The following is a 13,014-nucleotide window of genomic DNA, read 5'->3' as shown; positions in this document are numbered from 1 at the left end:
AAACGTACCGCCATTAATAAGCTAAGATAGTTTTAAAGAACTACCTTTATTAATTCCTGACCTTTAAGTTAGTAAACGTAAGTAGATCGAAGAAATACATGAAATCTTAACCCTTTTTTGGGGGGCATTATAAAATTCATAATTAACTTAAATTAAGTAGACTTACGTTAGAAGCACTTTTTTTGTTTTTACTCGTCGGTTTCGAAGGCATATACGCTGTTGCTCGTTTTCCAGTTCAAATTTTTACAATTATAAGAACACATAGGAAGTTTGTAATTCAAGTTTTATTTTTAACCATGTTAGTGGTTAAATTTTTTATTCCCTATAAACCTTACAAGCAATAAATCCAACAATAAATAAGTATTAAGTAATAGTCATACATTATTACTTATTTAATGTTGGATTTACACCTGTACATTTATTTTATCTTCAAACACCATACCCACATAGCTATGGTTTTAATGCATTTGATCATTGCCAACTCATAAATGCCTATGCAGATTTTTACTACACTTAAAACTAGGGATGCCAATAATTGTTTGACTGATGCAAGATATTTTAAATAATGCCATTTTTCAATAATTTATTAAAAAATCCTGAGAATTCACGTTTCTTAGCAGGTTATCATATTGCTATGCTATTTACAAAACGTAACTACATGATATTATTTATTTAAGTGTGTTATTTTATTAACAATTTAAAATTAACTTTAAAAAGAAAGGAAAAGTTTACATTACAAGACAGGTTAGACCAAATAGATTGTTGTTGAGACCTTACCAATTAGTATGGGATAACGTCGGAATGGTTATATAATTTGAAAGGTGCTTTCAGGTGAAGTGTGGCAAAACACTGCTTAACTATTCGACGTTATGCTCTGTTGTTTTGGAAATTGAACAAAAAAAGCTTTTTTTTCAGCCCGTCCGGGGAAGCACCTTGCTTATTTCTGCCGAAAGGCAGCATTCCGATTTAAAGGGAGTGGCCGCCGGCAGTTAATTATTGTATAAAATGCCTCAAAACTGGCCTCAATGTTGGTTAGAACCGTTTTGTTTAACTGCGTTCATTTATGTCTTCAGTTTTGTCCATCATTACCTACTGCTTATTCAGTGTAAGTCATTTGTACTTGAATGAAACCCCGACACGTATCTCTAACTTTTCAGATGTAAGTATATGTATATTGAACAATTTAATTTCACTTGCATTAACGGGATAGGAAAACATCTTGAGGAAACTTGCATGCCTGAGAGTTCTCTATAATGTTCTCAAAGGCGTCTGAAGTCTAACAATCCGCACTACGCCAGCAACGTGGTGGACTGTGGCCAAAACCCTGCTCATTTTAAAATGAATGTAATAATGAATGTAATAATGAATGTTGATGGATTGGACTAATTGCGAAGTATTTTACGTTTGGCCGGTCATATCCTTTAACACGAGCCAATGGTAACTTGGTAATCTCGGCTAAAATGCCGACGATGAACCTTTTCATCTTTCTAGAATAAAATAATCTTTAGTAGGTTTCCAATTCTTTATATGAGGAAAAATATATATATTTTTACCAAATAATACAAACTTACTTAACTGGTTTGGCAGAATATAACAGAGTAAAGAAAGCAGAATATAAAGCGGATCGTGAAATGATTGGATGCGTACTAGTACAGGTGCAGTTATCAAGACAGTGGTGACGCGCACGCGCCGGGATTCTGGCACAGACAGTCACACACGGTTTATTTCGGCTCTTCGCGCCCAACATACAAAATAATTACATTTTTCAAATACCAGACGACATCAGGCAACTTTGATTAACCCGAATTTACTCGTACTCTCCTGCGCATTGATTATAACGCGCAATCATATTTGCCGGTTGCTGGATAGAAACGGTGTATGTTACTGTGAATATGCGATATTAAGTAGTAAACCGATGTATGTCCATACAATCATTACTTTTTTATTCAATCCCGTGACAACTAACAGTAGGTAAGTGTTTCCAGCATGTCAGCATTATTTTTACTGCTAAGGGACATACTGAAATAGATACCATATATTATTCTCGGAGTTTAAAAATAACCAATCTGGAGGTTAGCATGTTTGTAATATCATGTCATGTTTTCGATTGCCAGGTCGGGGAGTAGTCCAGTCCAGTCCAGTTGCGAGGATTTTTCTATGAAATTCCATTCTGGATTGAATAAACGTTATTTTTTACCGCCGCATGGTCTTCAAAGCATTAGCAATTATCATGGAAGCACGCAAGCAGGCTTCTCTTTTGGGCTATCTTTTGAAAGTTAACCAGAACGTTCTCAAAGTCATCGGAGTAGGCTGCGGCCCTTCTCATTCTGAGAGAAGACACGTGCCCTGTAGTCGGACGGTTAAAGAGAAGAGTGAAAATTTAAGTAATAATTGAAAACAAACAAGAGGTAAAAACAAGCGAACCGTAACTAATAAATTAACTAGACTATCTAAATAAAAAAAATATTAGTGGATCTAGAAATCTTTTAGCATTAAATGCAAATCGCAACTAAAACACTCTATCGTGAAAAATAATTAGAAATGAAACTTCGAACCACATTAGACTGTTTAATTTATTGTGTCACTGTAGGTCATTATTACCGTCACTAGCGAAATTCGCCAAAAGGACAGCCGATCATTCGAGCCAGAAGAGCTACAATGCGGTGTATTAATAAATCCAACATTGACAAAGACCGCCAAAACATCTGGCTGACAGCCAAGCTGAAAAAATACCCTACGCATGAACGTGGAACAATACTGGTGACGTCTCCAAATGATTGGTCTGAGATCGCTCTAGACACAACAAAAATAGCTTACAGAAAGCGAAAGTGGGTGAATTCAACGTTCAGAATAGGCAATTATTTCGAAGTTTCTATGTTAACGATGTCTGTGATTCCTAATTTTAGACGCTGTTCAAATGACAAATTGTATTTATACACCAAGAGTTTTCGTTTTTGGCTTATAACTTCTGCTAGCAACCTCGGATCTATGATTTTACTGAGCCGGAGCAAAACTTGGCATTCGCGACTTTTCTTTTCCCGTTTGAGTGAGGTTTAAAAATTCACTAAAACAAATATGACGGAATTTTTTTTTCTAGACGACGCGTCGACGACGGGAAATTCCCTGACGGAGACAAAAGAATGTAGGATAAGTTCCAAAATTCAAATGAATAAGCATTTGTACGATACGTCAACGAAACCGAAAAAGATTTGACATACACAATATACATTGTGTTTTAAAAATATTTATCGTCCTAGGCGCTCGGAATACATAACCGGTTTGTTCCCCTTAGATCCGGACTTGGCTGGTAGGTTAGGTTATTGTTACGGTACAAAGTCAGTTTAAAGATAAAATCTAGAGCCAGTATTCATTAAATTTGTTAAATTGATTATCAGGATTGGTCTAATAAAGCACAATATTCTTTTGACCAGTAAGTATTTGAGAACCTGTTCTACTGTAGACTGAGACTGAGTCAACCTACTCGTTGGACAGATACAGTGAAATCGTTGACCCAGACAACTGTGGTGGAAAGCTTCCGATATGCTACCAATCGCCAAGCCGCGCAATCCAATGATGCCTAACGCCATGGCTTTCATCTTAGCAGCCACGACCACTATGCCAAGAGTGCACGATTAAGAAGAAGAGAGTCTACCATAGACTATGGGCATACCTATGTGACGTAGCGACTGCGTCCCGGGCCAATATACGTAACAGCACTTCACGCATTCGCAAAACATCGCTTCTACTTATTTATAGGACGCTTTTATCTGGCTACCGAGCACCGACACACTGGCAAAATATTTACTTTTAAACAACCAAACTCCCGCCTACTGGGCTCGTATTTTGAATGCAATAAAGGTGAGTTTTGAACTCAACTGTTAGGGTTCAGCAGCCGATAGCGTCTATAAAACGAGCAATTACCTACGGGTTTATAGTTACTTAATAGGCAATGTATTTAGATTTTCGATTGCTGGTTGTTTGATGTGCTAACCGCACCGCAACCTCGTTATCTTTAGTGCAATTTTATCAATGAGAATACATAGTCAAATGACAATTTTTTTTAACGTTTATTACGGCATGTTATGCAACCGAAATGTTACAGTACAGTTTTGCTATCATCATTATGTCATTTAGGCCACGAGCTATACTTCATCACATCAACCCAATACCGGCCTATTACTGGGTCCGGTCTCCTCCCACAATAAGAATGGGTTAAGGCCGTTGTCCATTGTAATTACAGGCACATGAGTCTTAACACTTACGCCTCATATTGATGACACAGGGCGGCATATTCCAAGACGTGCTCCATACAAAGAGTCCCTGTAAAGTAAATAATAAATAAATAAATAAATATACTACGACAATACACACATCGCCACCTAGCCCCAAAGTAAGCGTAGCTTGTGTTATGGGTACTACGATGACTGATGAATATTTTTATGAATAACATACGTAAATAAATAGCAATACATATATAAACACCTATCGCTAGATGGCGATGTGTGTGTTGTCGTAGTATATTTATTTATTTATTATTTACTGAAAAACATTCATGATGAGTATGAATGTTTCACACAAACATTTTTCCAGCAATGGGAATCGAATCCACAGCCTTGGACTCAGAAAGCAGGTCGCTACAAAATGCGCCAATCGGCCCTCTAAAGTGTTCGTGATATTAAAAAAAAACTCATCATTGTGAGAAAAGACCTGCGCTAATGAGTTGATAATAATAATCCTGATTTATCTAGCAAATATCATTGCGATCGACAAATTGTTGTTGCCATCTTACAACAATCGACCCCGAGTCATCAATGTAACACTCTTACTTACATGGTACGTTTGATAATACAAACTAATACCCCTATGTGCGTTGCTACATATGTACCTACTCAGCATCGCGGGGCTAATGTGAATCCTAAGAAATGCTAGTTTAAATATACAACATGGCATCCAGTTATTGTGTTGCGTAGATTCTCACGGAATTATAGACTTAGTATATAAGAAAATTTTGAAGCCCATTTCGAAATGAGAAAATATCCTATATTAAGAATAACATAAATATAGAATTGTATTAAACTTTATAGCTAATTAAATAATTGAGTGTGTGATAATTGACAAAAAAAAAATTGCCGGCTAGGTTTGTCGTGGGCTCTTTTTAGACCAGGGCATTCGGATTCCTTGCGGGTGGTTATCAAAATCACTTCGCAATAATGTGATAGGTCAATGTGAATATTTTGGACATTACATTTTAATATGTTATAAGTATTTATAGCTAACGCTCTAGTCACGCTGATCTGGAAGAAGCCAGCTCAATTAACCGAGTAATCATCAAACATAATAGTAATACTCGGCTTTATAGCAAACTTTGTTGAATATCCCCAAGTATTCAACAGAATTATCTCAAACAAACTTAGCTAGTTAAGTATTCAACTAACCGAGTATTAGTCGGTTTATATATCTATGCTAATGAGTTCGTTTTTAGGTTGAACGATCTGATCTTTGGAACCATCTATGTTCTTTTGCATTAGATAGCCTAATTGTTGAAGAACATTATATGCAATTGAACATTACGCTTCCATCCTTAGAAGACGATCATAGAGCAGGCGACGGGGGGCGCAGAATGAAAGTTTGTATGGAACAAACTTATTTCAACATTAACACTTTTTTTTTAATTTTGATCGCAGACAAGCTCTGACTTGGCATGGATATGTTTATTTTGAACTACGTTACTGAGAACAAATTTTGTTAAAATTGGCCCTTTTAGCAAAGTACATAGGACTGTGCCCAATGCCTGCCAAATAAGGGTGTATAATAAGTAAGTAGATTTGGTGGGTACATACAACATTTAGTGGTAAAACCATAATCTTAATATATATAAATCTCCTGTCACGATGTTTGTCCGCGATGGACTCCTAAACTACTTAACCGATTTTAAATTAAATTGGCACACCGTGAGCAGTCTGGTCCAACTTAAGAGATAGGATAGCTTAGATCTTTAATTATAGTCGCAATTTTATTTTATTGCAAATTATTTGTCTATAATTAATTGACAGTCACGTGTTATAATGAGTATAGTAGTATGTATATATATATATATATATATACATACTACTATACTCATTTAAGGCTTAGCGATACTGAATACTTTAAAAACAAAATCTAACGCAGACGAAGTCGCGGGCAACAGCTAGTATAATATAGAAATTAATTTTAATTCTAGAATTTTTCTTGCAGCGGTTTGGTCGTACAACCAAATACAAATATAATTACAATATTTAAAATATTCTTATATACTTAATTATATCTGATATACATCCGATATAAATGTTCCGCGCTTAAAAAATAAAAACATTGCAGTCAATTCCATAATATATTCGTGTATAATTAATAAATATATTACTTAATAATTAATATATTACATGTAATATCACTGCTATTTAGAGAATATCATAAATCCGAGGTGATATTACAGTTGTTTCTTATCCGAATTAATAACCATTATGCTGTTGTACTTATCTTATTGCTCGACGCTATTCCTAGTCAATTTGCAATTCCTATACAGCGGAGTCTCCCTGAAAACGACTCATACAACCTACTCATACGTATATTCGATTTTTTCACTGAGGGTACTCTAGATTTTAATAAAACTATATCGCACGCACGCAATGCTGTCTACGGATTACATTGTCCCCAATTTTAGTTTGGTTAAATAATAATGGAAATTACTATGGAAAACTTTTACCATGAATCTTGCCTCAAATTAAAAAAACAAACAGGAATTAAACTTATGTTTCCATTGGGTTAGTCTTTATACTGCTTAAGACGGCATAGAGCTTCTATCTCTATATATAGTCGTTCCTTCATTAGGTGAAGATCGTGGTCCTGCTGAGATCTCAGCAAAGATATAAGAAAATACAGAAACCGTGTACAGGACTTATATTGAAGCATCGAAAACCACTCCACATTAGCAGTGTTTCTCGAACAAACTTCACATCATACCATTTAGCGATTGACAGTAATATTTTAACCGGTAATCTTCTAAGCGTTCACCTTAAAATGGGAAAAGGAAAAAAAAGTTTGTGAGCTAGAAGTAAAGTGTGCGGTAAAGTGAGACTTGCGCGGGGTGTTTTCACTGTTTGTGGACACTATGCACTGCATACAAAATGAGGGTAAATTATCTCCATCATTTGCTAATTTGATAGAACCGGCACGAGTTTGACTTTTTGAACTAGTCAGCCCATCTCGTTGGGGATATAGAGCCTGTCAAATTTAGAAGAAATTCATACTTTGGTGCTATGTCCAAAATATTCCATAATTTTCTTATATTATTTTCCATTAAAAGAAGGAACAAAGATAAAATACTGTGTTTATTTTTAGCCATCGCCTTTGTTCAACAATTGGGTTCAGAATAAATTCGCAAAGCTCAAATGTTGTCTAACTATTGGGCACGGCAGCCGCGTCACGCGATCGTGACACGCTGTTCAAATCTCCTGTCTGTCATTATAACGTTTTTCCTACAAATTCTTCGGCGCGGTGCAACTATTAATTATTGTGATCCCGCCAAGGTTACGCACGTGCCGCTAACTTGATATAACTATGACCATTTAACGCCACATCATTTTCGAACCGTCACTCATGCGGATGGCAGGTGAGCTGCGTAGCGATTGCGTAGCATGTAGTTTTCTCACGTCGCGTCGCATCATAGGGTGAGAGCGCGCGGAAGCGAAGGTTGCGCCCGTGACCGCGCCCGCGCCCGCCCGCCGTCAACATCGCAAGTAGCGCAGTATAGTGCCGATCTCGCTGCCCCTCGGACCTCGACCCGCGGCTCCGGTACAGCTCGCGACCTATGTGATGTGCTACGTGAGCTGATGATGTGCAGCCGAGTGTGTGTTGTGAGAGAGTGCGCGAGCAGTGTGCGGCGGAGCCCCGCGCGTCCGTAGCGCGCCATGTGGACGCCTCTGCTGTCTCTTCTGCTACTCCTCTCGCCTGACCTGCATGGAGTGGACGGTGGTAGTGGTGGATTTTTAAGCCCGACCAAGGGTTTCCTTGAGTGTGCAAGGTTCGTTATCATTAAACTCTATTAGTCTATGGAAAAGTTTAATTCGTGAGCTCGTACTATTTTAAAACATTTGCGCGCCACTATATTGTAAGCGCATTTTTGGAGGTTGATATTTGGCTAAGGCCGCGGGAACCTCGAGTGAGCTACAAAAATAAAGCGCGAAGCAAGGCAACTGTGTTGGAGTTGCAGACACGCTTGGTACGATTGCCTAACAAGGAGTTATTTCCTTTCATATTTTAATGCGGACATAAACTTTACTTGAAAGATTAAATTCCATCATCAACAGACCTCCCCTCTCAAGAAAGGTGGTATAAGCCAAGAGAGCCCGTAATTGTAAACTATAAATTAATTGTAATTTGCTTTTGCTAACATAAGTAAATAACAAAGTTAATGCTCATCGGGAATCGTTAAATTATTGCGACTGTCTACGTTATTATACAAATTCCATCGGTCGTGACAGGCGGCGATGGGATTAGCGCTCTGCAAGTTCTACAACACACAAGTTTATTGACAGACGACCAGATAGATACACGCTAGAATATCGGAAACTTATAGATCAAACATTAGCATTTCAGAATACATTGCTTTAAAATTACATACAGAATCATTATATTAGAATTATTATTTATATCCATGGACATAGATCATTATATGGAATAAAATATTTATTTTTAAAATAAACTTAATATCAAAATTTCAAACCCGCACGGTCAACCGACGTATGTCAACCTATCAAAGATTGATTGCTGGGAATAAAATGCTGTCTGTTCGTTTTATTTTCTGTCTTCATATCGTTTGTTAGCATGAATCTGCAACTTTCATAGAGCCATCTTTGAGGACAGTTAGCCATAAAGCAGCGATGTTACTCTAGCTGTATTATCTGTGCAGAATTATTAAGTCCACATCCTAACTAATATTATAAATGCGAATGTATCTGTGTGCTTGTGTGTTTGTCCTACTTTCACTCCCAAACTAAGCAACCAATCTTCTAGTGTTTTGGCATAGAGTCAGTTAAATGGACGGAGAGTAACATAAGTCGCTCTTTACCCCAGGAACTTTTCCCGCGGGGTATATAAAAAAACCGTTTTAAAAGCGGACGAAAAACGCGGACAACAGCTACCAGTAGACAATATTTAACTCTATTGCTCTATGGTGCGAAATCCTACTAATATTATAAATGCGGAAGGTTTTAAGGATGGATGGATGTTTGTTACTCTTTCACGCAAAAAGTACTGAATCAATTTGACTGAATTTTGGAAGGGAGATAGATTATACGAGACTTTTAATCCCGGAAAAATGTACAGTTCCTGTGAGAATGCATGAAGAACCAATAAACCACGTACGAAGCCGCAGGCAACAGCTGGTGCACTCATATAATCATTCTTTTCTATAAAATTATATTTCTATTAATAGTTCAGTATAACTATACTGTTATGCTTGCTTTAAAATAGTAAAAGAGCTGAAGAGTAGCACAGGCTACTTTTATTACGGCAAACAAACCCCGGAGACGAAGTGGCCGGAAATTAATTAAATACTTACCAATGAATGCGAAAATGTATTTATTATATCATGGGTTGAAGTGAATATTTATACAGATATTATTTAAAAGCACTATAGTGGCATGGATAACTTTTTATCCAACGAAGGCTAGTGGCACAATTATGTGAACACTTGAACACTGTAAATTAGTACACAATCTAGCCAGGGGCAAGAAAGATATGAATTCGCAATTATGTCGCTGGGAGACGCGGGGTGAGGGAGGGATGCAGTTGGCAAGAGACGTTGTTGACATAAACAGATTTTCGTCCCCACATAACGAACCTGACCGACTGAGATTGACCAGGTGCAACGATCCGACTGATTTAACAGACGTGTCCTACTTCAAATAGCTAATTTAGAACTTCTCTCTTACCAGTCAGTCCCTCATAATATGCCTCGTTGATTAAACTGTCTAACCGACCTGTCTACCTCCTTGGTACCTAGTAGTTTTTTGGCAATGTTTAGAATAAAATTAAAATGCAAAAAATAGATGGTACGATAAATGCCGGCTACTTCTCGGTAGAAGCTGACTTCCGAACCGGTGGTAGAGTCCCTACAAACAAACATACTTAACGTTTCAAAAGTGCTTATATTAGGTATTTTGAATTTTGGAATAGTTTTATTGCTCTAAAATCATTTTAAAGTGTACAGCTTGTGTAATACTAATATTGTAAAGAGCTAGGTATATGCTGTGACTTTTGGATGTTCGGGGGTAACCTCTGGCACTACTGATGCGATTTGTTATGGTGTCGTGCAGTTTTTTGTAAAGTTGAATATCTCAGCGAAGCCGAAGATTTTTACGCCAAAAGTTAAATATATTTTATAACTAGCTGACCAGGGATGAAAAATAGTTGTTGCCCGATTCTCAGACATTCCGAATATGCACCCAAAATTTCATGAGAATCGGTCAAGCTGTTACGGAGGAGTTTAAATACAAACACCGCGACACGAGAATTTTACATATATGATATTCAGTTTAGATACAGGTTCAAAGTTCAGTTCTTTCTTACAAATTGTTGTAAGAAAGCTTGATCAAAATAGAAATAGCATGAAGATAAAGTTTATTTTTTACAGTTGTTTATTGGTGGAGTTGGTTAGAATATAATGCGAAATATAAAAAAGTCAATGAAATAATTGCAATGTAACTGCCGCTGGCTATTGCGAGAATCGTAGTCGGGGCGAGAAGGTGAAGTTCTAGGTTTCTTAATATTTTTTACGTATGGAAATACGATTGGAACTGTAGGAACCGAATTGGCGCAGCGAAATTGTGTGGGTCTTGCTCGGGTTTATATTTGATCAAGCAAAATGTTGCAGACAAATATTGGGAAAAGTTTTTAAGGACTGCAGTGGGTACTTAAGAGTTTTAAGCTGATAATTAGTGAAATTAATAATGTTTATGTACTTAATTACCTTTATTTCCACTTATTATTCCTGATTTTATATTATTCCTGACACCTGGGTCTCATGCGTGAAAGAGGGACATACAACAATTTAACACTTAGGCCATTTATAGCATCATTATATTTTATAGTTAACAAGTGTTGGATAAGGAGTTTAACTCCTCCTTATCCAACACTTGTTAACTTGACAAGATAACAATTGATTGTGTCTACTGATGCTATAAATGGCCTGAGTGTTAATTTGTTGTATGTCCATCTTTCACGCATGAGACCCAGGTGAGTTTTTGCATTAAGATAGCATATCGGCTGGAGATTGAAAAAACAGCTTTTTATTTCAGAAAATTACATGGTTCTTATGTTATATTTTGATTATTTAAAGCGTAAGTGTTGATGAAGATATTTGAGAGATATTTAAAAAGCGGACAATGGTAATCTCCCTATCCGGATGAAACCACTCATAAGCCTTATTGTACCCAGATTGCATCTGTTACTTTATTTTTTCTTGTGGTGTGCAATAAAGTGTGGACCAACATGTAGACATACCACAGAATTAAGAATATCAACTCTTAACTTTGTGAAACATACAGACTTCGTGCTTATACTGGTTAACGGATTCCAATAATAATTGGAACTTAATAACAAAATCCTTAGAAATAATGTAGGTAGATAGATAATAAGAATAAATAAAACTGCAGAGTTTGTTGTATTGTATTTAAAAGTCTAAATCTCTGAAGCTTCCAGTTGATTTGGAAAACTCTATTTTGAATTTGATAAACCAGTTCTCGAAGAATGTTATAGACTATTCATCACGCTAAGACCTAAAATTAAAGCGGATGAAATTTCTGGATACTGATAATCTAGGTGTGTGAAAAGATTGATTTGATTTTCTATATACACGCAGTGACGCAGTACCGTAAAACGTGACGACAAACTGAAGCCGATCAAGAAAGCCAAACAAACGAACTGCCGAGTCGGGCCTCAAACCTTGAACTCCTGAATATAGGTATGGAGAAATAAACAAACTGTAGGTACATATCGTAGGTACAAATGTAATCTAGTTAAAATCTATGAAAACAAATCAGTTTTGTAGCACAAGGCAAAGTAAACGAATAAGTATGCGCAATTTGCCTACCAACCACCATGCTAATAGAGTATGCAGAGAAGCAGTGTTATGGGTCTTAGCAATAATCCCCTTCACCTATGAAAGAGATGATCTGTGCACAGCTGAGGGACAGTAATAGGTTAAGAACCATAATGATGACGATAAAATATCGTAAAATATACACAATAAGCAGGCAATAAGTAAAACAAGTAACTAATTTACAAAACAAAGGTTCCACATGACCAATTCCAAGAAATTATATTTTCATCACGCCTAGCGAATACCCCGATAATGTCCACTGACAAGACATCAAATTGACTTATTATACACGTCAATAATTTGGATATTGTTTTGAACCCGTGTACTCGGAGAGTCTATAACGCATATGATATTTTACTATAGTTAGATTTCCACTAAAAACATAAATAGGATTATGTCTCTTCTTGGTAGGTATAACTGGCTGATATATACATCAAACCTATTTGGAACAACATCATGTACGTAAGGATGGTTTATTAAAATTTAAAAAAAAACATAAGTATTATTGAAATTGAGTTAAATCCGCGAACACAAGAAAAATTTGCACGGTTAAATTTATAACTTCTGCAATCTTACACCACATCACACAGATCTTTCAAAATTCCAGCATTTTGAGCTTGTGCTTTAATATCAAATCCGCAAAGCAAAACATGCTGCTATATAAATATGGCGTAATCAAAATTAAAACATATCTTCTGATTTTTTAAATATTTTTTATTAATTGTGTGCTGTGCATCGTCACGCCGTTCTTAACCGCGTTTCATGTTTCACAACTAAAAAAAACTTCACTACTATTTTCGGAAAAAATGATTTTGCTCGTACACACACGAGTATTTTGACGTGGGATCGGTAATCGCATCATTTCGACCACCCGA

The 13,014-nt window shown here is 36.5% G+C and overlaps 1 protein-coding gene across 1 annotated transcript in view; it reads left to right on the top strand.

Annotated features, from left to right (window-relative positions):
• The first annotated feature begins 7,520 nt into the window (after positions 1 to 7,520).
• LOC120624622 (S1 RNA-binding domain-containing protein 1-like) overlaps positions 7,521 to 13,014 on the top strand; it is a 66,774-nt gene continuing 61,280 nt past the window's right edge. Inside the window, exon 1 of the mRNA XM_039891272.1 lies at positions 7,521 to 8,059. Within this exon, the coding sequence (XP_039747206.1) occupies positions 7,947 to 8,059 (113 nt within the window). The 5' untranslated portion in view covers positions 7,521 to 7,946. The remainder of the gene's footprint in view (positions 8,060 to 13,014) is intronic.

Source organism: Pararge aegeria, chromosome 6, assembly GCF_905163445.1.
Source record: "Pararge aegeria chromosome 6, ilParAegt1.1, whole genome shotgun sequence".
Taxonomy (NCBI): Eukaryota; Metazoa; Arthropoda; class Insecta; order Lepidoptera; family Nymphalidae; genus Pararge; species Pararge aegeria.
Note: the sequence above shows the minus strand (reverse complement) of the source record. Positions and strands in the feature narration are given on the sequence as shown.